Consider the following 27,371-nt stretch of genomic DNA (forward strand, 5'->3'; position numbering starts at 1 on the left):
ACTATAGGTTTCATATATCACTTATAAATTATTTTATTTATTTATTATTTGTTTTTAATCTGGAATATACACAATATCAAGTTCTTAAAATTGATGTTGTTTGGAATTGGTATTTTAGTTTTGTAATGAAAGAAGGTTTCTGCACAATAAAATTTTTGTCCACAAAACTTATTTTAAGGTTTGTACATTTAAGTGACCCTAAAAGTTTGAACAATACGAGCATCAAAGTTTGATTTCAATCTTTGTCATGACCTTACTCACTCAATATGAAAGATTTTAAGGTCATAGTTACACAAAATGTTCATTATATTATGCAGGATGTTTTTTTTTGTAGAAAACAGCAAATCACAAAAAAAACTTTAGCTGGGTTTTCACAGGCATGGTCACACATCTTTATATATTTCAAAACACAAAATATAAAAACACAAATGAGCTAAAAGAGTATAAAATCCAGTCTTCTTGTCTAGCAGCACGTCCCTTTGGAAGTTACATAACACTTGATCTTCCTATCCTCCTAATAAACTTTCTAAGGAGTTAATTATCCTGTTATACTTTCACTTCAATATATAAACTTAGCCAGTCAATTCCTGTGCACCCTGCATCTTAACATCATATGTATTTAACCAGAGATCCTACATAACCCTGCATGACCCTACATCTCATTGATAACTGCTTGTGTTAATGTAAACAGACTCTTGTTACAGATATAGCACAGTGGACTAAATGTGGCCATACAAGTTAATCCTCTTTGCCTCTATGATCCCTCAGTCCTCAGTGCTTGTGGAACACAAAGGTTTTTGTACCTGGTGAGCAGAAGAAAAGTCTTATGGCTGACAATATACACACCTGCTGTTTTTTGTAAGTACTTAACATTTACAGTAATCCTGTAAGAAACTTGTAAAACTTAAACAAATTATGTTGTTTTGATAGAGGTTAACTTCTTATGCAACACTTTAAGTCTGTGGTTACGTATTGGCTCATTTCTTATTCCTGTAAAATATTCTGAAAACTTATTTGCTTTTGTACTATTGAATAGAAATAGTTGCCATTTTGTATAGGATAGAATATACAGGAATATACATATATAGGAATATACAATTACAAAATGAATTATTATTTATAGAATTACACATTACAATAAACAGTATGCTCTGTTCAAGCATATTTATTTTATACAGATGACATTTTTGTGTTTCTATAATAACAGCACTGAACAGATGCGGTTTCTACAGTTTTTTTTACTTGAATTTTCCCTCAAAATGTTATTCAATAATATTTTTTTCTGAAAGAAAGCAAAGTCACAAGTCTATACAATTTCCAAACCAGGCTTTATTCTGATATAACACTTTGATATTCCCACAGATCCTCTGAACACTTTGAAGTCCCCTGAGATGTTTCCTGTGTTATAAGCAGCTCAGACCAACACTATGAGTGCTGACACAGCCAACAGACTGGATCTGGACCAAGATTACCATGCAGAACTGGCCGACATGGTAGCAGCCATGAATGTGGCTGCCAACAGGCAGACCCCACCCAATGGTTACAGGACCACACCGCATCGATTAAGTCTCTCAGATCGCAAGCTGTCCTTGCAGGAGCGATCGAGTTACCAGAGCAGCACTAACCCAAGGACAGCCAGGAGACCCACTATTGAATGCAAGCGGGTGTCTATCTCTGATGGAGATGTGAGTTGTACATTAGATTTTATACCAAATGTATGCGTTCAGACAGAGGTCATGGGATTGTAATGCTATTTTCTGTGAATGGTCTTTTGCAATGTATCTATGCAAACACTTGGTAGCAAAAAAGTCAAGAAATGGCCGTAAGCTGTCACTGGAGCAGTATCCTTTGAAAAGTTCTGATTCTGATTTTTAAAGGAAATGCTAAATTTACTTTCATCAGAGAACATCTCTTTGGACCACTCAGCAGCAGTCCAGTACTTTTTGTCTTTAGCCCAGGCGAGACGCTTCTGACACTGTCTGTTGTTTAAGAGTGGCTTGACACAAGGAATGCGACAGCTTAAACCCAGGTCTTGCATACATCTGTGCGTAGTGGTTCTTGAAGCACTGACACTCGTGGTAGCAGTCCACTCTTTCTGAATCTCCGCCATATTTTTTTATGGGTTTTGTTTCACAATCCTCTCCAGGGTGCGGTTATCCCTATTGCTTGTATACTGTTTTCTATTACATCTTTTCCTTCCCTTCGCCTCTCTATTAATGTGATTGCAGAGCTTTGTGAACAGCCAGCCTCTTTTGCAATGACCTTTTGTGTCTTGCCCTCCTTGTGCAAGGTGTCAATGGTCGTCTTTTGGACAACTGTCAAGTCAGCAGTATTCCTTATGATTGTTTAGCCTACAGAACTAGACTGAATGACCATTTAAAAGCCTTTGCAGGTGTTTTGAGTTTATTAGCTGATTAGAGTGTTGCACCAGGTGTCTTCAATGTTGAACCTTTCACAATATTCTAATTTTCTGAGATACTGAATTGGGATTTTTCTTAGTTGTCGGTTATAATCATCAAAATTAAAAGAAAGATTTGAAATATATCAGTCTGTGTGTAATGAATGAATATAATATAAAAGTTTCACTTTTTGAACGGAATAAGTAAAATAAATACACTTTTTATAGCTGCATTTTTAGGGACCATTTTTTCTGACAGTGTATTGTACTTGCATTTATAAATCTGTGGCAATACTGTCCTTCTCTATTCAGGACTGTGTTCAGCTCAACCAATATAAACTGAAGAATCAGATAGGGAAGGTAAGCGTATGCACTGGTTGGCATTTACTCTTCAATTTTTACATTTAAATTTACACATTTGGCAGACACTTTTATGTCTTTTTTACCCTCTGTGTAACGGCATTACCACCTTGGTGTGCATTATTTTCAAATAATTCAACAGCCCATCCTCAATTATTCTATACATAAACACCATTGGTGGTTTCCCGGACAGGGCTTATCCTAGTCCCAGATTAAAATGCATATTTGAGTTCCCCATAGTTTTATAAACGTCTTGCACTGACATATCTTGACATTGTTTTGTCTCAAGGTGCACACCAGTATTGTTTTTTGAAAGGTTTGTTTGTACAAACTACTCAAATGTCCTTATAACTAAGGCCTAGTTCTGGATTAATCTAAACCCTATACATAAACCACCCCCATTTGTTTTAAAGGTTATCTACCTTTTTTACCCAGGGTTCGTATGGTGTGGTCAAATTAGCATATAATGAAGATGACGACCAGTACTATGTAAGCAAATATGAACTGAAATAAAAAGCACTATTATAATATCATATATCAGCTTGCGACATTAAAATATACTATTGTTTATAGGCTATGAAGCTGGTATCCAAAAAGAAGCTAATGAAGCAGTTCGGATTCACAAGTAAGCAATAAACATACAATGTGTGGTTAATTAATTACAGTAACTTAATGTACGATAATGTTGTGTGATGGTTTTGTAGGGCGTCCTCCTTCCAGAGAATCTAATGGATCACAAGAAAACCTTTTAAAACCTATCGGCCTACTGGACCGAATATATCAAGAAATTGCCATCTTGAAGAAACTTGACCATCTTAATGTTGTCAAATTAGTTGAGGTGGGTCAGAGCAATAGTGTCCTTAACCAGACATGTTACAGATTACTTCATTTATGTAATGTTTAACTTAAGATCTGTCGAATGATAGGTTCTTGATGACCCTGCTGAGGATAACTTGCACTTAGGTAAGTAGTTTTATTGTTAGTCTGCAAATTTGATCTGTGCTATATATTGTCTTATCTTATTTTTGTCTGTTCTTTCTACGTTTTTATCATAGTCTTTGATTTGGTACCTAAAGGGTGAGTATTTGCACCTATAGGCCGTAATACACTCCCAGAAATAAAGGTACAAAAGCTGTCATTGGGGCGGCACCCTTTCAAAAAGTACAGCTTGGAGTGCATATTAGTTCCTGAAAGAGACATATTGCATATTTGTACATTAAAGGTACCTAAATGGTAAAATTAGGGTATCGTCCCAATGACAACTTTTATTTCTGACAGTGTACTATAGCTATACTCAATTTGTTATCATTTTTGTCTGCTCCTAGTCCAATAATGGAGGTCCCTACTGACAATCCCCTATCAGAGGACATGGCCCGTTACTACTTCAGAGATGTAATTTTAGGAATTGAATATTGTAAGTTATCGTACATATGAGGGGTTTTATGGTGAAGTCATTTTGTGCAAAATAAGCTGCTAATTCATATATTTTATATTTTAGTACACTACCAGAAAATCATTCACAGAGACATCAAACCCTCAAATCTATTGCTTGGGGATGATGGGCATATAAAGATAGCAGATTTTGGTGTCAGTAATGAGTTTGAGGGCAAGGATGCTCTCCTGTCAAATAGTGCGGGTACTCCAGCTTTCATGGCGCCTGAAACTCTAATTGATCAGGAGCAAAGATTTAGTGGAAAGGTAAGAACCAAACATCTTCATTATGCTGCATGCGAACTAAAGTCCTCTGCATTTAACAATTTCTCAATTCTTACTGATTTCAGGCTTTAGATGTATGGGCAATGGGAGTAACGCTATACTGTTTTGTCTTCGGAAAGGTAAGGCCTTGTTTAAATGCGGTTTTATGAGCTTGTGTATACCAGATGCAGATCTGTTAATATTTTTTGTGCGCAGTGTCCCTTTCATGATGATTACATCTTAGGCCTTCACGAGAAGATCAGGACCATGCCAGTGGAGTTCCCAGACAAGTAAACACACAACCTGAACACATCACTAATGATGTTTTTGTAAATGTTTTTATTAAATGAACAAAATCATGCAATAATCAAAAAAGACTTAGCATTAACTAATAATCATATTAATTTAAGAATATAAGCACATTTAAAGGTGCAATATGTAACTTTTAGAATGATCTCTTGACAGAAATGCAGTATAATAAACATAACTATATTATCAGTGGTGTAAAAAGACCTTAATGAACTGTGTTCTTTTTATAATCTTAGAATGAGCCGTTTTTATCTACATACACCACGGGCCCCCTATTATGAAAGTCGCCGCCATGTTTCTACAGTAGCCCTAAATGGACAAACTGCTCTACAGAACGCTTTTCGTCCCTACGTTGTCTCAGGCGATGACATGTTTGTCCTGTCGCGGCTACCGTAGCTTCTTTATGTGTATCGAAAGGAGTGGGAGCCGTGGACTAAGCCTTTGGTTGCAATTTACAGTCTCACCTCTAGATGCCGCTAAAAATCTCACATTGCACCTTTAAAAACACTCAAATTACTTGACAAGTGCAGTTGTCTTTCTGAATCTTGTGTTAACATATTTGCTATTAAAACAAATGTGGGGCAGGTAATATTTATAAATAGGCCTATTTTAATTCTACAGTGTTTTTTGTTGAACAACACGTCTGATTTCTTTTGTTTTGTTTGCACAGGCCTGTGATCAGTGAGGAACTGAGTGAGCTCATCCTCAAAATGCTGGATAAAGTCCCTGAAACTAGAATCACAATACCTGAAATAAAGGTGAATTTGTTATTCTGGAAAATGTGTTTTGTTAACGTATGTACCTTTATAACAGGTTTTTGTGATTCTGTGTAATTCTGTTAGTTGCACCCGTGGGTAACGCTTGATGGTACTGATCTGTTACCCCTGGAGGAGGAACATTGCACAGTGGTTGAGGTGACAGCAGAAGAAGTCCAGAACTCGGTCAAGCTTATTCCCAGTCTGTCTGCTGTGGTGAGTGACATTTGAAACTTAAATGTTTGTTGATTTTTTTGTCAGGGCAATTCTTGGTTTAGTAACAAGATTTACTGAAAATTAGTAATTTCAATAAAGTGGCAATGAGAGTGGAAATTTCTGTCGGTCTAATATAATATTTTCCATCATATGTAGCTGAAAATTATTTTTCCTGTTGTCCAAATTTGTCAGTTCTGTTACTGTCAAATTATGTTACATAGTGTCAACACTGTTACTGTTGTAAGGCTGTGCCCTTACCAAAAGTACACCATATTGTCTACATATAAGTAACTCGTAGGTACACATGGGTACCCATTGTATTTTTATCTTTACCGAAATGGTACACAGAAAAGGGCCGGACCCAGTGACGATGTTTGAGTGTAGTTTTTTTTTTGTAAAATTGTAATTATTTGTTTTATATGCTTATTTAACTTTGCACTGCAGATCCTTGTAAAATCCATGTTGCGAAAGCGCTCTTTCAGTAATCCATTTGAGGGTCGCAGGCAGGGCAGGTCTATGTCGGCCCCTGGAGGTCTGACCTTGTAAGTAACAAAAATAAGACCTCAAACCACTGCATGCTGCTTTATCCTACTGTATGCTGTTGTTCATAAAATTATAATACTTTTTTCATTTTCTTCTGAATTTCTGCAGGGATATGTCACTATTTCGCCCTTTAAGGTAACTTTTAACTATGATAATGCCACACTGTAACTGTAAAAAAAACTTTTGACTAGTAATAAGTTGACATAACTTATAAAAACAAGTTGAAGTTGTTAACTTAATTTGTTAAGTAATATAAAAATATATTTTGATATTTACAATGCACAACACGTCACAGTCAGTATGAGTCAGTTATCAACTAATTGTCTTTAACATTAAAGTATTTCAATTGTTGGTTTTTTTGTTGTTTTTTTGTGTGTGATGTTTGTATCACAAATTCATGTTATGATGGTTCATCTGTCCTACAGCAGGGGAAGTAACAGTGTTGGCAGCAGAGAAGGAGAACTGGAAAATCTTATTGAGGATGAAACTTTTTCATGAGTTTGCAAGTACTTGTAAACCAGACCGATTGTTTGATTATAGACGAATGTTTCTACATGTATCCGCAATGGATTATTTCTTGTATATATTTTCCTGTGATAACATTTCAATTCTATAAACATGTACAACTTTTGGAGCACCTTTAAAGGGGTCATCAACTGGCTTATTTTATTGTTTTGTACTGTTTTCTGGGGTCCACTGATAGCATTATAAGGGTTTTTACCTAAAAAATGTCGTAATTAGTAATAGACTTTTATTCTACCCTGTTTTTGAGCCTCTGTTTTTGTGGGTGTGCCACATGGAAGACTTGGAAGTAACCACCCATTGCTATTGAGAAACAGTGTTGTATACTGTGTGAAATGTGAAAAGTTTGACATTACACTCTTCTTTGGACCAATGTCAGAGTGCAGTTTGTTTTGAGGGGTTTGTGACTGTGACATCATAGTAATGCAAAATAACTTAAATTCTTTTGCATTGCTATGATGTCATGGTCACGGGCCTTTCGGGATGAGTTGTATTCTGACATTGGTTTAAAGAAAAGCTGTTTTTGAAATTACAGGATATTTTTATAGTATTACACCCTCTTAAGTGTCAAAAAATGAAGGAGAATTTGAATTCTCAGTTCCTTTTACATGCAGTATGTAAAATAAGAATGTGTGAAATGTAGTTAACAGCTGTTGTATATTTATGCATTCAAGATTGCATTTTAGTGCCAAATGTAAAGTCTGTAATGTAAACTGTTTATAGATTTACAGAATTGTGTGAGTTTGTGCTAATGACAGAAAAGCTTGCATGTGACAGCAACACACAAAAAACTTGAAATTCTTATAAGTTTGCATGAGATATTTAATCTGGTCTGTGTAATGCTGAACATACTTGAAGTTTTCCACAGTTTATTTTGTCTGCTGGTTAACAAACTGTTCTGTAGTTTATGTAGACAAAGCCCTTGAATATTTAATGTTGGGCTATTTTATGAGGTACTCACTTGATAAAACAACAACAGAATAGGAGATGACTTTTTATTTAAAAATTAAATATTTAAAGAAAGAGGATAGAGTTGGGAGATTTTTTTCTAAATTCAATTTTTTTCTGCCCAGTGATCTGGGTCCAATATTTACGTTTTTGTCAACAACTGTCTAAAACATATTGTGCAGGATTACAGTATAAGAGCAGACACTATACATAGTGCTATGTCACTGTTATCTATGTTATGATGACTTCACTTTAAATGTATGGTCAATAAACTTGATTTCATTAGAAATGCATTTTCAGATAACATTACAGTTGTAAATCTTATTATTGCTAGCCGACACTTACAGTATACTTAACAAGTAAATTATATCAGGCATATAAAGCTGTCACAGAGCATTAATCTTTTAGTGAAATATTTAGTGTATATTAATTCAGATGTGCATTCATAAATTTTTTTTGCTTAGACTGGCAGTGACTTGAAAGGTGTCTGCTGTATTTGTGTGAATATGAAGCTGGAGATGGTTTCGGATTGGAGTGGAGGATAAAAGAAAATGGGACATTGGATTGTACAATGCAGCTTTTTATATCAGAGCGTCATGGGTAAATCAGGACACAGGATGCAAGCACATTCATATTTTTCACATCTCCCGCTTTGCCGTATCCCTCCATAGTATTTAAAAGAGAAACAACAAGGGCTTTTAATAGATATGCAAGACTTTAAAGCACATTGTTGCTGCATAGATTTTATATTTTTGTTGAAACATGTAGGCTACTCCAACAGTTAGGGTGTTAAATGGCCACAATGTAACAATGGTAAAAAAATGTGTGGCAATGGTGTACAACTACACTGCATTAAAGCTGTAATAAGGTGCTCAGAAGGCTCTTTATTTTTATGTTTTCACACTAAGCAAGCAGTCACAGCACACATTCAACTTCTGTTCATCTATGCCAATCTTATATCTGCACCAGCTTGTTTCTTGCACTGGGCCTGTTGGCCGGGTCTGTATAATACCAACACTTAAAAAAGCTTGTTTTTCCACCCAGCGCTGGGTCAAAAGGGACAAACCCAGCCACTGTGTCTCAGAAAACTCAAAAAATTTTCATATTTGACCCAACAATGAGCTAAAACAACCTAGTATATTGGGGTGACACAACCCATCATAGGTTAACTTAAAAAAAAAAAAAAAATTCTAATCGAATGACTTCAGGACTTCAGTCTCCTCAAAAAAGCTCAAGATGTGTTTTATGCCAAGAGAGGTCTGACTGATGCCTGAAGAAGACATTTAGTTCTGAAAATTGTTTTGTTTTTAATTTTGTGTACATTTACCGTATTTTCTGTTTGTATCTTAATAAAATAGATTTAAAAATAAATATGGATGGACATTAAAACTTCTAAAACAACAAGTCTGGTGGTGGTGGCCTAGGACTTTTGCACAATACTGTATATATTGTATATAGCCTTTGTGTATGATGGGCATTTTATCTGTGGTCCTGAGTCCTTACAACAGAGCGCATATATTCATATCTTCAACCCCTTTATAAAGATTAAAAAGCATTTTAAAAGGATTTACAATTCATCCTAACTCATGTGTTATGTTAGATTTATGTACCAGTTATGTAATGTATTTTTAAGACACTCAACAGCAGTTAATAACTAAATTTTATTGGTTAATGTTTAACCGATAGGTTTATTTGTCTGTCACAAAACACTAATAAAATCTTTTTATATTTTTAACAATTGTTTGCTCAGTGCCAAAAACTGTCATGACAACAATTGCATTTTCCCTCTGAACTAACTAACTTTTTTGCGTGTAATTGCATAAAGAAATGCATTTAAACAATATTTGGAGGACCCCTAGTAATACCAGGACCCCAGACCCCCTGTTGAAGACCCATGTTTTAAAACGGATGAGACACAGTTCAAATGTTGAAATATTTATATTTTATGTATTTCCAATACTCAAGTATACTGCTTCCTTGGCCACCTTCTCAAAAATCATTCAGGGGGCATCTGGAGGATTTTTAAAAATCTAATTTAAGAATTTAAAGACCTTTTAAGGAACTGCACATTAAAAGATGAAATGACAGTTAAAACATGATTTGCATGATACAGTTTTTCATAAAATATTTAATAAAATGATAAACTTCCCATTTCAGCCTTTCGCTGTGGTTTGCACAAAACAGCAGAACTTATTTATGCAAATTCATTGTTTGCCAGACGCTTTCATTACTGCAGAATACTGGGGTTTCCCCGGTACCGACTGTATACACAAAGCAATGCAGCACACCGGCACCTGACTTTGAAACTTGCAGCAGCAGTGCCAGTGACTTACTAGGAAATAACTAACCAACATGTGTTGTAATTTTGACATACCTGCTCCCTGAACATTTCTGTGATTTAGCAGCATCTGTGGCCACAGCTTTTTTATCTGCTCATCCTTTGCATTTGCGCTCCCTTTTATTTGCACGATTGGTAGATATAGCATGGCTGAAGTTGGGTCTGTGGTGGCATTTTTGAATCACAAGGTCCACGATTGCCTGATTCATAGATTTAGAATGATGAATTTTCATTCATCCGTCAAGCAAAGCTGACTGCACAGCAAGCAGGCCAGAATGACCACCAGGCCACTGGGAAATGTCTCGGTGCTCCAGATGGACAGTCCACCTCTAGTACTGTATATTAAATGATCTAAAGGGTATCTGGACCTGAAACTTTACAGACACATTCTGAGAGTAATATCGCATCTTAAAAAGTGTGCCGTATTCGGTGATCTTTAAATTGTCTATGGCACCCACCTGCTATTAACACTGATGCTGATTTTTTTTCTTTTTGCAAATCCAATCAGAGTTTTATATATATAACTCTGCAACACCATGTACTAAAGGGGTAAATTGTCTATTTCATTGGTACTTAATGTAAACTATTTGGTTATTATATAAATGCATCTACATTGCATGTTAATAAATTATATTATATAATCTTCTGTTGTTGTTGGAAGTCAATTTCATAATTTCATAATCACAGCCAGCAGGTAAAAGTTACAATGTGAACAGAGAATAAGATCTATTACGTCCTTTTCCTATTCTACTTGTAAAAAGCAAATTCAATATATTCAAATTCAATACATTGATTAAAATATAAAATCAATGATGCATCAACTGAAAAAAATCCAGTGTTGTTGCATACATGTATATACAGTATTTTGAGGTGATCTACATCAACATTTTTTAATAGGTAACCTCTTTACTATATATCCAGGGCAAATGTATTATACTGAATGCTACGATTGTATATATGTCTTGCATCTGATCATAATGCTGAAGAAAATGGAGGCTTGCTCTGTGTGTCCTAAAGTCTCAATGTGAACAGGGGGAGACAGGTTTCCCTTGAATTTTAATGCTGTCTCTGATGTTTATCTCTTTGCAGGTTGCTCTAGATGTCTGAAGAGTGTCAATAGGAATGAGGATTTTTCTCGAGCCCTAGCAACACGCACAGGATTGGTGGATACGATAGCTCACCGTGTCTTCCATTGGCTGTTATTGTGGACCATTTCGAGCACAGAAATTCATCTCTTGCCCTACTGGGTGTAGGTTGCTGTAGCAATCCGCAGCAGAATGCTCAGATTTCTGTGTCTATAGCAGGTTTGAAGGATTTTACAGATACAAACAAAGTGTATTACTCATGCAATGCTCCTCGCAATAACATTTAGATATCTGAGTTTATCATCGGTATAAAATGATTAATTATTAGTCAAGCTGGTTACGATAGTTAATGCAGACAGATAGCAGGTGCACAGATTAATCATGTGACCTTCAAATCAAGATCAGCCATTTATTACTCTTGTTGTCATTGGTAACCTACTTATCAAGCCATTTCTGTAATGCATGCATATTTGAAGCCAATTCATATTGAAACACTTTTAATCTGTTAAGCACTTTTATTATAGGTGAGTTCTGCAATGCAGTGGTGTGAACACTAATCATTGATAGTAGGTGCACTGCAGAGAAAACCCATTTGGTGTTGAGTTAACCACAGGGTGTGCAGACCTGTTGACATTTTGGCTTTCGTCACTGTGCTTTTAAAGATACCAAGGTGTTCACCAGCAGATCTGCATTGGGTTTTAGAAATTTAGAAAATGCAATGACCACTGCAAAGAAGTCCTCTTGCTCATATCATTGTAGATATCAAGTTAGCTTTTACAATGCATTTGGCAGAAACTTTTATCCAAAGCGATCTACAGTGCATTTAAACTATACATTTAATCAGTATGTGTCATCAACCCACAACCTTATGCATTATTGGTGGTAGTGGTAGAGCATTGCATTAGCAGCGCAAAAACTTTGTACCTTGTAATGCTTGGCTTTGGATAATAGTGTTCACCAAATGCATAAATGTAAATACATAAAAGTTGAATTTTTTTAAGCTACGTTGCTCATAATTGCAAATATCTAGTTGATGTTTGAGTTTAATTCCTTACTTTATTTCCTTGATCAAATAATAGCAGGACAATACACATGACCAACATTGACATGATGCATCTAAGACTACGTGAAATAGTTTTTTTTTCCTTTTTATTGTTATAATTATTTTTGCTCTTGTGCAACTGCTACATAATAATTCACATTCAAGATATTTGTCACCCAGGAGACAGCTGAAAGTAAAAAAAGGAAAAAATAAAAAGCAAATAATCGAATCGGAAAAATACTGCCGATAACAATTTATGGTCCATGTTCTGAATCGGTCACGGAAACACTGATTCGGTAACTTCACTGTTGTTTAAACCACATGTGTTCAATGTGCATAATAATATGACAAGAAGAGCACTCATATATTGTTCATTGCTTAACAATGTCATGGTTACAATTTACCAAGAGAAACACTTGTACAATTCATTGATCAGTAGTGTTTTCCTAAAGTCAGCTTATAGCTAAAGAAAGAAACATTCCATGTCACGACAGCAACGCCCATAACAGATCGATTTATTGTTAACAATCACGATTTTTTGGAATAGCAAATCAAAACAAAAACTGATAAATTATAAATAAACAATATGAAGCCAGTTTACTTTTCAATGATAGTAATACATAACATCCAAGATATAAGTTAATAAAGTCAAGCTATTGTATAAATACATCACCAGCATGCACAATATTGAATCATTGATAGTATCATTGTAATTATCTTACACTGACAAAACAGTATACTTGGCAAGTGCAAAAATAAATTAAACACAGAAGTAAACCACAAACTTTGAAGCTGCAATATTTTCTCTTTATTTATTTTTTTCGATCTCTGCTTTTTGTTCTTCGAAAAAAGGCGAATGGTTCCAGTATTATTAGCGGAGTACGATTATATGGCTGAACTTTATCTATTAGATGCATTCGAAATGACTTATTAATTCATTAACCGCACTTTCACATAATAGCTAATTGACTGTAGGTGAGCATAAGCATTAGTGTGAAACGTCCAATTACCTAGTAGTGCAGGGCCGATTATTCGTGACTAATACTGGAACCGTTCGAAACGATATTCTCTTTCCAACGCCTTTAATAATGCACCTAACCCTCTTTTTGAAATGCTTTCCCATAAAACATAAAATAAGCAGCATCGCTTTGAAATACATCAGTCCATATGCCAGTGTGAGGCTGCCATTCCAAACCAACAACGACCAATTCCGGCTGATTGACTGACATTTCAGTGCTTTTGGCAAATGTCAAAGATAACCAAGAAGAGGGAGGCCCATTCAACTATATATATTTCTGTATATATTCAAACTAGGACTTCAGCCCCCCCTTTTAACCGCCCTTGATATTTTTTCTTTTAACTCGTGGAAAAATAAAGAACTGCTGCCGCAGAGGAAACCATGGCAAAAGCCGCTGCCAAAGTCCACCAGCCATTTTGTGTTTCTAGATAGAGAGGAGGCCTGCTTTTAATTATTGCCCTCCCCGCCGTCGTCGTCCTGCTGGTCACTCGTCCACAGTGTTAAGTTGTCTCGGAGGAGTTGCATGATGAGGGTTGAGTCTTTGTAGGAATCCTCATTGAGGGTGTCGAGCTCGGCGATGGCGTCGTCGAAGGCGGTCTTGGCGAGATGACAGGCTTGCTCCGGGGCGTTCTGGATCTCGTAGTAGAACACGGAGTAGTTGAGGGCCAATCCCAATCGGATGGGATGAGTGGGCTGCATGTGCTCCTTGCTGATCTCGTGAGCCTCGTTGTAGGCCTTTTCCGAAGACTCCACCACGGTGGAGCGTTTCTCGCCCGTGGCCACCTCGGCCAGGTAGCGGTAATAGTCACCCTTCATCTTCAAGTAGAAGACCTTGCTCTCGTGCTGGGTTTCGCTGCAGTTCTTGATCAAGAAGTTGTCCAACAGGTTGAGCACGTCCTGGCACACCGCCTCCAGCTCTTTCTCGATCTTCTCACGGTAGGCCCTCACCATCTCGATTTTCTTCTCGTTGCCGTCCGCCGAGGTCTTTTGCTCGATGCTGGAGATGACTCTCCAAGAGGATCGGCGAGCGCCTACCACGTTCTTGTAGGCGACGGACAAGAGATTTCTCTCTTCGTTGGACAGGGCCTCGTTCAGCTCGGTGACCTATAAAAGACAGAATGCCGTTTGAAGAAAACATTGAAACTGGAATTTGTTACTAACTGGAAAACAGTTATTTTCGGTTGCATAACATCCACACAAAGCCTCATCGGCTGCCTGAATGCATTGCGCAGCCATGGGGATGAGTAAAAGCTATACGCCAAGTGCAGTTTCCATGGCAATCGTCTCATTTTGTACAGTAGTCCAACTCTATCTAAGGCGATTGCTTCACCATCAATAGACAATACATATCAGGGGAAATCACTTTGGCGATACGGACGGTGGGGGTAGGGTGAAGAGAGGGGTTAGGGGTGGGGCGCAAAATGTTCCCACATGCTCCCCAGGGCAGCTGCAGTGTAAGTTAAGACGATTGCTGTGTGTTTCATTGGCCTTCTCGTTGACCTTTTCTTTTGCCAAGCTGGAAGGACCATACAACCCATTTACCTATGTTCAAATAAATCATAATTTAATTCCAATTTTTGTCTACAAAATTATATTAAAAACTATTAAAACCATAATATTTGTAGTTTGATCAAGGAGTGCATCATAATGTAATATTTTATTTCTAATGAATTACGATAAAAAGCAATGTCATGCAGTTTTGATCTCAGATCAAGGTTTCTGTTTGGTTTGGATGTTAGCCATGCTCACTAAAATTATTGCATCAAACGCAATAACGATGCCCTCTTCTGAGAATACAAAAGACGAGCAAAGACAGCTTTAACAGATCAATACAGATCAGACGAGAAAACAGGAACAACGAAAAACAGGAAGAGGACAACCCAAGCAGAGGGATATGAAAGGGTTTTATTTTATAAAAAGAAATTGCTATTTATGTCAGACTATGCAACTCTGTTCAATACAGATAGTAGATGGGGGTGGTAACCTTGTTACCCACATAGCCATGTTGCAATCTGATGCAAACATGTAGAGATTGTTTAAGGCTTACTGTACACACACAATGGCATGAAGCAAAATCTAGCCAACTAGCTTGATGATCTCACACCACAAGTTTTAATCTCAGCCAATCTTTGTGCCAAACACATCAAGATAATGGAGGCACCGTAGGCACTTTCCCATCACGTCTCTAGCTAAATGGGCTTTTATCCGGGACTCGAGCAACTTTAGAGTTAAACTGCTTTTAAATCTCACCCACCGATCCATGAAGCTAAAAGGGCCCGTCCGGCATTTAGATACGAAACAATGCCTTCAAGGATGTGAACTTTCTGTTTTAATAGTCAGCTGGGACTCAGACCAAGCTAATATGTCTGTAATCCATTTGAGCAAAATTGATTTTGTGAATCTTGTCTGCAGATAGGCTAAAACAGCTAATGACTGCTAACACGTCTAGGTTCGCATTATAAAGCGTCATATAAACTCCTACAGATATCAAACCTGGTTTTATTATAGTAAAAGTGAGAGTAGTAGCCATGTTTTTGGGTGTATTGATGATTTTAATACAAATTTTGGGTAAGTGCAAACCATGATTTGTAGTGGGTGGGGTTATTTGTAGTAGTAAATCTTCATAATGGATGAAACTTGGCAGATTTTGGTGAATTACCAGTTTCAGATACCATTACAACAATTAAATGCTAATAAGTATAGAGTTTGAGTCTAAAGTAATGTTGTATAGGGAAAGATATTACGATGGGTATGTAACATTTAATCCCATAGGACGTAAGAGAAGACAGGTGACTCCCCTCCAGAAAAAGCATGATGTCAACACTTGACCAAGCAGAAATTAAGGAGCACCGCTGAAGCATCGCTCGAATGGGAATATAATCAGGATGCTGATGGAGCATTACAGATTTAAATGCAGATGTTTTCTGCCTCCAATCTTTCAATAAAGTGTACAATTTATTTAATACCATTAAAATGTCAATGTAATGACATAGTAATAAACACACCCTATTGCAGATATGATCCTTTACAACGTATAAGGTTAAGGATTTGGATGCTGAGCTCAATATGTGAATCATGGACCCTGCTGCAATATGACAAGGATGGAAGATTCCAGAAGGACTTCTGCTGCCTCTAACGTTGGTTTAGAGGAAATATCTTAATAACAGCCATATGTGGACAGGAAATATGGTCAGATATTACACAAGGATGAATATATAATACAGATGTGTTTTAAATGATATGATAATGAAAATCTGAAGCATTAATGGCAATAGATAGATGAGCAGCAATGATGAAACTATAATAGATACAAATAATGGCTTGGTGTTAATGAAGACGCATAAATTATGGCATAAAAAGAAATCAAATGCATATTTTCAATGAATGCTGTTTAAAAAGATTTTAAATGCATTTGTGATGTGTAGTCTCATTCATTTCAATTGGGATTGGGATAAGACACGAGGCACCGCCCAAGATCCAGACAGTCTACACCCGATCCTCTGCACTGACATTAATAAATCACTCGTTTCTCATATAGATAACACCCGAAAAACATATTTAAAACGACAAGATAATGAAGACACCTGTCTTTATTATGGGAATCAACCTATGATCGTTGTAATTCATCTAGTTCGCCCCATAACCATCAAACCTCTTCCACACATGAAAATGCCTTCCCAAATCGTATTGTTTCGAGAAAATATCAAGCTAAATTCAATCTCAAGGGTACATTGACTTACCGACTTCATGGCTGCAGCCATATCGTCGTATCTCTCTGCCTGCTCGGCCAGCCTGGCTTTCTGCACCAGCTGCTCGCGGTCGACCATGTTGGATGGTTAAGGTTTGTACGATATTATTTGTTTTTCAGGAGAAATTGTGATAAAATGAGCTATGCGGTGTAATTCAATGAACGCGAGCTTCTCTGCAGCTGTTCCGTGCTGTCTGCGCTCGTACCGACGGGCCACCCTGGCCCCTCCTCACGCGCTGCTGGGCTACGTCAGTATGCTATAAACGTGGGCGCCTCGCGCGTGATGTAACGCGGTCCTTATATGGGAGTCCAGAGGCCACGGATCAGGGTGATAGCGGTACATCAGGGGTCTTTAAAAGAGAACAAATGCAAGATGGGAGAGTGAGTCACACCCTATTACTGCATCTGTCACTAGCGTGCTGGCTTTTGAGGGGGCACGGACACAGTATTTTAACATTTCAGGTTGGTGTGCCCCCATGCTCAGAAAGGTTAAATGACCAATGAAACTTATAAACAACTTTGATGTTTGTGGGTCATTCATTGCGCAAAACAGGTTCTATTTGTGTCCCTCATATAGGCTATCACACATTTCTAAAAAATAAAGGTGGTTTAAAAGGTTCTCCAAAGTGAGGAACCATAGAGTAACTATTTTTTGTTCCCAGATCGAGAACCTTATATAGTCCTAAAACCTTTTTTTAACCTTTTTGCAAAAATCTTTTGTGTAACAGAAAGGTTATGTGGATTGTAAATGTTCAGAACCATACAGACAAACAAATAACCTTTTAGGAACCTTTTAGCCCTTTAACATTTTATCTGACATATTGTGTGTATTGTGTAAATGTACCAAACCTGTTACGATAATGTTTTGAAAATCATGTGAAGACATACATTCACCTAAAGGATTATTAGGAACACCATACGAATACTGTGTTTGACCCCCTTTCGCCTTCAGAACTGCCTTAATTCTATGTGGCATTGATTCAACAAGGTGCTGAAAGCAATCATTAGAAATGTTGGCCCATATTGATAGGATAGCATGTTGCAGTTGATGGAGATTTGTGGGATGCACATCCAGGGGACGAGGCTCCTATTCCACCACATCCCAAAGATGCTCTATTGGGTTGAGATCTGGTGACTGTGGGGGCCATTTTAGTACAGTGAACTCATTGTCATGTTCAAAAACCAACTTGAAATGATTCGAGCTTTGTGACATGGTGCATTTTCCTTCTGGAAGTATCAGAGGATGAGTACATGGTGGTCATAAAGGGATGGACATGGTCAGAAACAATGCTCAGGCAGGCCGTGGCATTTAAACGATGCCCAGTTGGCACTGAGGGGCCTAAAGTGTGCCAAGAAAACATCCCCCACACCATTGCACCACCCCCACCAGCTTGCACAGTGGTAACAAGGCATGATGGATCCATATTCTAATTCTGTTTAAGCCAAATTCTGACTCTAGCATCTGAATGTCTCAACAGAAATCGAGACTCATCACACCAGGCAACATTTTTCCAGTCTTCAACTGTCCAATTTTGGTGAGCTTGTTCAAATTCTAGCCTCTTTTTCCTATTCGTAGTGGAGATGAGTGGTACCCGGTGGGGTCTTCTGCTGTTGTAGCCTATCCGCCTCAAGGTTGTGCGTGTTGTGGCTTCACAAATGCTTTGCTGCATACCTCAGTTGTAATGAGTTGTTATTTCAATCAAAGTTGCTCTTCTATCAGCTTGAATCAGTCGGCCCATTCTCCTCTGACCTCTAGCATCAACAAGGCATTTTCGCCCACAGGACTGACGTGCGTGAAAATCCCAGTAACTGAGCAGATTGTGAAATACTCAGACAGGCCCGTCTGGCACCAACAACCATGCCACGTTCAAAATTGCTTAAATCACCTTTCTTTACCATTCTGACATTCAGTTTGGAGTTCAGGAGATTGTCTTGACCAGGACCACACCCCTAATGCATTGAAGCGATTTCTCTTGATTGACGAGATATCTCGTCAATGGTGGGGAAAGAGTTAATGAGAAATTGAACAAGTGTTCCTAATAAACCTTTAGGTGAGTGTATATTATCAGATTGATTGTTGCCCTTGGAAAGCAAAATGTACCAACCAACTTGACTAGGGACGGTTTTCTGGACAGTGTTCAGATTAATCCAGGACTAGGCATTAGTTATATTAAGACATTTAAGTAGTTTTTACAAACAACCCTTACAAAAGACAGTACTGGTATGCATTGTGAGACAAAACAATATTGCATTAATATGTTAAGATGTGTCAGTATTTGTCAAGTTATTTTAGTCTGGGACAGTATCTTTATCATTTTAGAGCAAGTGTAAGCAGTTTAACCTTATACACTCTCAGATTTTTTTTACAAATCTGTTGATTCCTTGATACCTGAAGAGTGCATATTAGTACATCAAAGGCACATATTAGTACCAATTAAATACATATCTCTACCGTAATGTTACATATAGGACCTTTAAAATAAGGTACCATCCAATAGTGACAGCTTTTGTGCCATTATTTCTGAGAGTGTACACATACTGTAGTATTATTACCCAGTGAATCAGCTTTTTTATACACATAGGCCTGGTTCTCCCTACTGACTGGTCTTAAAAAGGTGAAAGGTAGATACAAGGTCAGTTCATGGGTGCTAATGCGGTTAACAGCTAGCTCTACTTGGCACAGTTCAGAACGGATGGCTCAGCTAATCGGCAAGCCTGTTTGCAGCAGGACTGGGTCAAATCCACTCTCAAAGCATTATTCCTGTTCCTCAAAGCTTATTGGAAGTTTCTCCTTTATCACCACATCTTAACGTGAACGTTTGAACTTATTCATCCAGTATACATTTACTTTACTTTCAAGTTTCCAGATGGGGCTGATATCCAAACTTATCCATTTCCACCAAGAGGATTATTCTCAGGCAGATTAGCTTGGCTGCCTCTCTCAATCCCAATGTTATTGCAGTACTGCACTTGCACAGTACGAACAGTAAAGTGAAGAAAGTTCTGGAATGATTGGGCTGGATGTGTATCTATATCCAGATGGTCTGAGGGTCGCTTCACCAGAAGATATAGAGAGGTGGGAATCTGAGAGGGAAATGTACTACCAGGATGTTCGTCTCTTTGTGGCTCTGTACTCTTACAATCCTGCCGTGATGTCGCCAAACCCTGACACAATGGAGGAGGAACTGCCATTTGAACAAGGACAGATTATTAAAGTAAAGACCATTTTATTTTTCGTCTCATTGCAGACTTCTACATGAATTTAGAAGTCTATATTTGGGGAAAAATGTTAAATACAGCAGATTGTTTGTGTTGTTTGTTTATAGGTCTATGGGGATAAAGATGCTGATGGTTTTTACACTGGGGAGTCGGGTGGCCGCTGTGGTTTTGTGCCTAGCAACATGGTATCTGAAATTACTGTGGAAGATAGAGAGCTTAAAGTTCAACTATTACAGCAAGGCTTTGTATCGGAGGAGACATCTTCTATAGGCAAACATTTCTTTTTTTTTTTCTTGATTATTTATATTCATAAGTTCAGTAAATTATTAAACTATTATAAACTATCACCTACTATTATACTTAAAATTTTTATTTTACCCATATATTAAAATCAGCACCTAGTGAATCTTCCTGTGTGCCAGACGATGTGAAGGTCCACAGGATGGTGGCCATTTATGATTATGATCCTTGGGAAAGTTCTCCGAATATGGACATTGAGGTGACTGATTTGATTTGTAGTATTTCTAAATATGTTCATTTTAAATAATTGAACTTCTATTGTTAATTCACACAGGATGAACTTCCTTTTCGTGCAGGAGATATCATATATGTTTTTGGGGAAATGGACAGCGATGGATTTTATTATGTGAGTATTGTGATTTTTTTCTGCTATATGGGAAACTTGCGGCTAGTTGTCTCACTTTTACTCTAGTCTAGTGCAACGTTTCCCTGTTCCTGGAGGCACACCAACACTATTTTTTTCCAACTCTATTCCATCTGAACCCACACATTAGTAAAGATTCCAAGATGAGAAATAATGGGATCAGATATGGAAGACTGTTTGTGTGCCTCAAGGAACAGGGTTGGGAAACGCTGCTCTATATTTCTCAGTTTACTTTTTAAAATTAAATTTCTGTATGACTTTCTGTATGTCTTATATCGATTTAGGGAGATCTACATGGCTATCGAGGTCTTGTGCCTTCAAATTTCTTGCAACCGTTGGCTTGGGACTAAAGAAAAGAATAATCATGATCTGAGGTCCCACCTTTAAACCAATCTGAGTAAATGACATTCAAATGAATTTATTTCTTCCATTGATTTCTAATACTACAGCTATTTAAAACAGTTAGCGTATTATAGCCTTAAATGACTGGTAATGATTTTGTGTCTTCTTTTTATTGCTGTAATAATGTATTTATAAAATTGTAAAATGATTTTGTAAAAAACTTTATTCTTACTTAACAACTGCATTTATCTTATTTTAACAATTTTGTTGCACTTTCATTTAAAATTAAACAATTTCTCTGAATTATTTTCAAGAGTACTTTTTCAAGAATACTTAACCTTGCGTACGTCACACCAAAAAACGGTGTTGAACAAATGGGGCCAAGACAATGAAAAACAAGTTGTTTTTCTGACTGACCCAAAATTTTATGTTTTACAGACCAACACCAAACAGTCATCTAGAGTAAAAAAACGTTAAAATAGTATTTGATGTAAAACATTTACTATATTACAGTGGTTCTCAAATTGCACCCTAGAGTAGGTGACCAGATTTTTCAAATAACAAGTAGGAACATGTCCTATAGTTCAATGGTTAAAATATCCTTAAAAACGTATTTGTTATTGTCTATGAATTTACACTCGGGGAAAAACCCTTTTGAATGTTTTCATCTTTTTATTGTTGTGGGTTTATGGAGAATCGAACCCCAAAAAACGTGACTCTCCCCGGAAAACGGGGACATCTGGCACCTTACCCTAGAGGGCAAATAGGTGGTGCACAGGAGCCCCCAGTTTTATAACTTTTTATATTAATTTATCATAAATTCAGTGTTCAAACTTAAGAAAAATAAGGCTACCAACCAACAAAAAACTTTGGTATAAATTGTTATGTTTAAGTTTAATTACAATTCTAAGTTTGACATTAGACCATACTGTATATTAGCTTATTTCTTAGCTTACTTGTGCCATCTCAATTGTTTGGTTGAGCATGTTTTAAAAAAAATATTGCAGTACAACCTTTCTATAAAACATTTAATGAACTCTTTCTGGTAAATAAATCCATTGTGCAATGTTTTTAAAAATTGAATTTTATTAAAAAATTTGTGCTCTCCAGGATCCCTTCTTTGGCGTTGTGTAGTTTTATCTAGCATCTTGGTCATATCTGTCAATCACTGCATTATCTAGTGGTCATTTGGAGTGTTACATGCTTCATATTAGTCGTACAAATGTCTCAAAAAGATTTATCGAAATGATGTTCAGTACATTTTCAGCTGTTTTGTACACAGTCACAGTATCATAACGCACAACCTTTATTAATATTTCAAAAAAATTACATTTTCAAGAGTCTTCAGCATCTGTGGAGCTCCACACGATTGTGATTGTCCATCGCAGCAAACAGTACACTCATCCATAAAGTAGGAAACACTACACTGTGTAATAACCTTTAGTAGTGCTGTCTACTTTATGAGTGACTGCACTGTACCTCTGAAGTTCCCGCCTTTTTCTCTCTGTGGTCCAATCGGTACTGTGCATCTACTTCCTCTTATCTCCATGTGCTCCAAATGCAGTTTTACAGCAATTTGTTTAACCTGTAAGAAAATGTAATAAACTGATTTTTATGCTTTGAATGCCATTCGAATAATCTTTAAATATATGGTTGGATTTTCAGCATGATTGTGTGCGAGCATTGTATAGTGTGCAAAGTGCGTCACTGTAAACCACAAGGCTTTAAAAATCGTATATTTTATTGTCTGTGTTATATCTTCTGTAATATCTGTAATATCTGTAAATTGCCCATAAAGTTTACTACATCCAGTTTTGCTGCTCCTTATGAAAATAAATGTATTTTAAAATAAATAAAAAAAGGAAAGATGCATAGGAAAATTGAAAACATACTGGTTGATAACTGTATTGCTTTTTACAATTTCAAACACTACACAGAATAAATCTTGTAATCAAAAATGAATGTGTAAGTTACTATTTGCATACAATACACTTCATTGTGTCTTGTAACAGTATTACAGTTAGTAGGTTATCGTCTTATACAATGCAATTCATATTAATATAATCAAATAAATGCAATATTTTACATTAAATCGAAGAGCGGTAACTTACCAGTTCTCTGCCTGCTTGATCCCGGAAACAACAGAGAAAAGAGACAGAAGTTGTCGCCTTTTAACACTTTTTAAGCCACATGGTACAAACCACAGGAAGAGGCCCTATAGGCTCTGTCTTAAAGATGCACAAATGCATGCATGCACGCCTACTGGACTACATAAAGTTTCGTTCTAAGTGTGACTGAAATCTATTTCCTTTTAAGGGCATTCGAACAGCCAAAAGGTGCATCAAATATGAGAGAATAAAAGCCCCTCGGTCTTTAACATACAGCAAAATCAGACCGAAAATAAAGAGGAAGTGTAGGCACCATGTGATCAGATTGCATCAGTGTTCCACTCTAACATTAGATCTGTAAATTCAATATTTTGTCCGCTTAAATACTTCCTGGGCATTGCTTTGAGAAAATATCAGCAGTAAAATATAATTTTTATGCATTATTGTAAATAGCTTTACATTGTCTTCAATTTACTCTATGAAGCATATTCATGATCCACTTGTTGAGCACTTTAGTTCACGGGGGGAGGGGGTAGCTGCTATGTTGTGCAAAACCACAAAGTTTCATCAGCACATTATGTGCACTTTGTGTCAAATATGAGGGTGTAGGAAGTTACCAATCTATACGCCAATCTGAAAGTCATGCACACATCTTTCACACATAGGGTTTGGGTTAGGATTAGAGTTTGGTTTATTTGTATGTAATAATGCATATTTACTGTACTGTTATTACTAATTACATGTAACATGTATAACAAAGACACCGTAAAATAAAGTGTCACCATTAAACTAGAAAGCTTGAATGCGTGCATCGCATCTCTCTGCAGAATTTCCCTGAACACGACTTGCACGAGATGGACTTGGTTGTCTAGACAACCCAAACCTCAAACTCTTGTTTGACAAACAGAGAAGGAAGTGGGGAGGTGCAGAGACTTCTCTGTAATATAAAAAATAATAATACACCTAAACAGGTCAAACATGATTTACAGAGATCATGTCCACAGATATCACTAGCTATTAAAACTTTTGCCTATGTTAACATTTAGAAAATGAATGCATTTAGTGTTTAAACATATATCAGGGGGAATTCGTCATGTTTGTTATTTTTTCTGAAATGTCATAAATGTTTTAACCACAATGATATATCTATCACATCACAAATTATGTGTTCGATAGCATGCAATATATGATATTTAAATATATTAGACATACAACATGTGGGAACCTTTGACTTCTTGTCATGCTGAGCTTGCACTATGAACATTTTAACATATTACAAACACAGATTAAAGTACTGTATATATTGTGCTTAATTTGACAAAATTACATCTTAATAAATATATTCTGTATATATTGTTGCATGTATCAATTTTCTTTGTTATCTTTCATCGCAAACATGTTCTTCAATAATATGTTTGCCCTCTTTGATAATCAAGTACACTAAAATTTGATTAAACTTTGGGAAATTATTAACTGAGAGGCCTTGATAATGCAGCTGTCATAATAAATAATTTTTACTGGTTAATACAGAAATGCTTTATGTTTATTTTACTCTTTTAGTTAGGCTACAGTCTTAGGCAAGGGTAACAATAAACCATACAGATAAAGTAAAAGTAGTAAATAAGAAGTAGCCCTAATAATATAATAAATGATGAAGGCCTTATGCAAAGTTAACAAAGCCATTTTAATGTCAGTTTTAAATAACAAAATCTGTTTTAACAGAAATAAATATCTGTTGGCCAAAGCTGAAGAAACCTTATCAAAATGTATGATTATTGATGGTTAAAATATGTTTGGTGCACTGACCTCAGAGCTTATAAAAGATGAATATCGACCAATCTAAAGTACATTGTTTGCCTCCTTTAATCAGAGGCAGAAAACACCCATAGGGTCATTTGATGGTGTTGGAGTTGTTATCGCAGTCATAACCTTATTTACAACCGTTTTACAATTACAATATTTCTGAATTGGATTTGCGTCATGCACCTAATTTGCATAATTTTTGATTAACTACACAAATAAACAGCACAGCAAAAATAGACTTCAGCAATTACAGTGGGTGAAAAGGTGGGTATTATCCAGACAGGTTTAGATTAGGGTAATTCAATTATCCTCTTTTCCTCCAATGTGCAAAAGAAGTTAATACTTCAACAGTTCATATTCTAAAAGAATATAAGCTACAAAACGATTTCTTCTGTTTGAAATATGACATATTTGTCTGCTATTTTTAAAACCCAAAATCGACCAAAACTAAGAAAACTCTAAACATACCCATCAACAAACTGTCGCGAAAGTTCTGAACATTTTTTACATTAGGCTTAGCCGCGAGAACAGGCTGATGACATCAAAATACCGCGAAAGCGAATCGAGAAATCATACGGGGGAGTCTGCTGCCGAATCGCTCTCGCGGTACTGTGATGTCATCCTGCGCCTCATGAAGTAGCGTGTTTCGCAGAGAGGCGTGTAAAAAATACCATCGAATGTACCACCAGGTGGCAGCACTATTCAAAAGTTGGATAAATGACCGGCTGCAGTGCATGATTTAAATATATTCAAAGATCTCTTGATGACTGGACGTGATTCATCAGTTTGAGGTCGGTGGAAATGTTTAAATCATAGAGTTATTAAACAAATTAAAAGAAAAACCTTCTTTTCCAAAGGCTTAACTTCGTGTTTAAACTTTGTACCTTCATTTGCAGAATATTATATCAGTGATGTGGTTATCATGATGACCAGGGGGGGTATTACAGAAACTTTCTATCTTAGGTCTTAACTTAAGATATGATGTGTTAAGTTAAGATTTTTCACAAATTCATATTACAAAAGCAAATCTTAAATTGATTTAGGATTCTTATCTCATCAAATCCTATTCTCATCTCTAGTTAGAAAATCCCAAATCGCTTAATCATGTTTGGCTATCAACTGTCATGTCTGTTACCAAGCAACCAGCAATGCGTGAGCTGCTGCTACAGTAAACAAAAGAATTGTAATTTTAATTTCAATGGGCCAGAAAAATACATTTTATTAAATTCATAGTAATCATAGTCTGTGTTTATTGTATTAGTGTTTTAGCACATCATCTATCAGTTACCATTCAATTAAACATTAAGCAAATGTGACTTACAAAAATTAAAAAAAAATATTCTTCCTAAGTGCTAGGATACTATTGTACATTTCAACATTTGATAGAGACATGACAAGAAATAGATGCTGAGTCAAGTGTGTACTGTATTCACTATAATCCCATCAAGTGTTCACGGATAAGATAACTGTTTTTTAATAATGAGGGATGACAGAAATTGAAAGATCGCTCCACTAGTGAGAAACATGGTGATTATGTGAATGTGTGAAGGTAAAAAACATTCGAAGAGTAATCCAAAAACAAACATTGATGATTTTCATCCTCCACTTTGTTAAAAATGTAATGTCATTCTCCCGCAGCTCTATCATAATGTGATTGTTTCAGCTGGCTCTCATTAAAAATTTAAGTTAGGACACCTGTGAGGTTACTCTAAAGTTAAGACCGTTTTTAGGATGTTTTCTAGTTAGGATCCTTCTGTAATACCACTTTCCTATCTGCAGTTAAGATAAGATAATGCATAGGAACATCATTCTGTAATAGCTAGCTTTTGTCTTAAATGAGGTCCTAACTGAAATTACCATGGTTACGAAACAGTTAAGATAAGATTTTAAAGTTAGGATTTTTCTGTAATACGCCCCCTGCTCTTTAAAGTTATTTGTGACACTGTCTGTAAAATGAGATTATGAGCCTTTAAGTTTGATATCAGTCATTTATTTTCAGTTTAATATTCAAGATATCAAGTCTCAGAATCAATGTTATATTTTCAAATAATGTTTTTATACATTATGTACAATGGATTTCTGTAGAAAACAGTAACTCACAAAAAATAAAGGATTTTAGCTGGGTTTTCACAGGTAGGGTCACATTTAAAGGGATAGTTCACTTTAAAATGAAAATTCTGTCATCATTTTCTCATCCTCATGTTGTTCTAAATCTGTATGAATTTCTTTATTCTGATGAACACAAAAGACGAAATTTT

At 36.4% G+C, this 27,371-nt stretch overlaps 3 protein-coding genes across 3 annotated transcripts; 2 read left to right on the forward strand and 1 right to left on the reverse strand.

Moving 5' to 3' along the window:
* Positions 1-381: 381 nt before the first annotated feature.
* On the forward strand, positions 382-8,199 carry camkk1b (calcium/calmodulin-dependent protein kinase kinase 1, alpha b). Its single transcript, XM_055196093.2, has 17 exons — positions 382-858; positions 1,363-1,685; positions 2,711-2,758; positions 3,194-3,247; positions 3,332-3,383; positions 3,463-3,596; positions 3,685-3,721; positions 3,814-3,835; positions 4,084-4,172; positions 4,257-4,456; positions 4,540-4,593; positions 4,670-4,743; positions 5,433-5,520; positions 5,605-5,733; positions 6,178-6,275; positions 6,385-6,411; positions 6,702-8,199. Exons 2-17 carry the CDS (start codon positions 1,428-1,430, stop codon positions 6,772-6,774), a joined length of 1,437 nt encoding a protein of 478 aa, XP_055052068.2. The 5' UTR covers positions 382-858; positions 1,363-1,427; the 3' UTR covers positions 6,775-8,199.
* A 4,510-nt stretch (positions 8,200-12,709) lies between these two features.
* ywhag2 (3-monooxygenase/tryptophan 5-monooxygenase activation protein, gamma polypeptide 2) lies at positions 12,710-17,253 on the reverse strand. Its single transcript, XM_055196094.2, has 2 exons — positions 16,970-17,253; positions 12,710-14,333 (listed from the first exon to the last, which is right to left on the reverse strand). Exons 1-2 carry the CDS (start codon positions 17,054-17,056, stop codon positions 13,677-13,679), a joined length of 744 nt encoding a protein of 247 aa, XP_055052069.1. The 5' UTR covers positions 17,057-17,253; the 3' UTR covers positions 12,710-13,676.
* Positions 17,254-19,475: 2,222 nt separating this feature from the next.
* LOC129437794 (RIMS-binding protein 2) lies at positions 19,476-23,063 on the forward strand. The gene is made up of 5 exons (XM_055196096.2): positions 19,476-20,192; positions 20,304-20,466; positions 20,592-20,695; positions 20,771-20,842; positions 21,145-23,063. Exons 1-5 carry the CDS (start codon positions 19,986-19,988, stop codon positions 21,208-21,210), a joined length of 612 nt encoding a protein of 203 aa, XP_055052071.2. The 5' UTR covers positions 19,476-19,985; the 3' UTR covers positions 21,211-23,063.
* Positions 23,064-27,371: the final 4,308 nt, after the last annotated feature.

Source organism: Misgurnus anguillicaudatus, chromosome 24, assembly GCF_027580225.2.
Source record: "Misgurnus anguillicaudatus chromosome 24, ASM2758022v2, whole genome shotgun sequence".
NCBI lineage: Eukaryota > Metazoa > Chordata > Actinopteri > Cypriniformes > Cobitidae > Misgurnus > Misgurnus anguillicaudatus.

Bases quoted from the DNA above. Each gene is read 5' to 3' on its own strand.
- camkk1b (XM_055196093.2), top strand. From the start codon at position 1,428: ATGAGTGCTGACACAGCCAACAGACTGGATCTGGACCAAGATTACCAT. The intron at 3,836-4,083 runs GTGAGTATTTGC...GTCTGCTCCTAG, and splicing joins TTTGATTTGGTACCTAAAGG to TCCAATAATGGAGGTCCCTA. The intron at 6,276-6,384 runs GTAAGTAACAAA...GAATTTCTGCAG, and splicing joins GCCCCTGGAGGTCTGACCTT to GGATATGTCACTATTTCGCC.
- ywhag2 (XM_055196094.2), bottom strand. From the start codon at position 17,056: ATGGTCGACCGCGAGCAGCTGGTGCAGAAAGCCAGGCTGGCCGAGCAG. The intron at 14,334-16,969 runs GTAAGTCAATGT...TGTCTTTTATAG, and splicing joins TGGCTGCAGCCATGAAGTCG to GTCACCGAGCTGAACGAGGC.
- LOC129437794 (XM_055196096.2), top strand. From the start codon at position 19,986: ATGATTGGGCTGGATGTGTATCTATATCCAGATGGTCTGAGGGTCGCT. The intron at 20,696-20,770 runs GTGACTGATTTG...TAATTCACACAG, and splicing joins CTCCGAATATGGACATTGAG to GATGAACTTCCTTTTCGTGC. The intron at 20,843-21,144 runs GTGAGTATTGTG...ATATCGATTTAG, and splicing joins ACAGCGATGGATTTTATTAT to GGAGATCTACATGGCTATCG.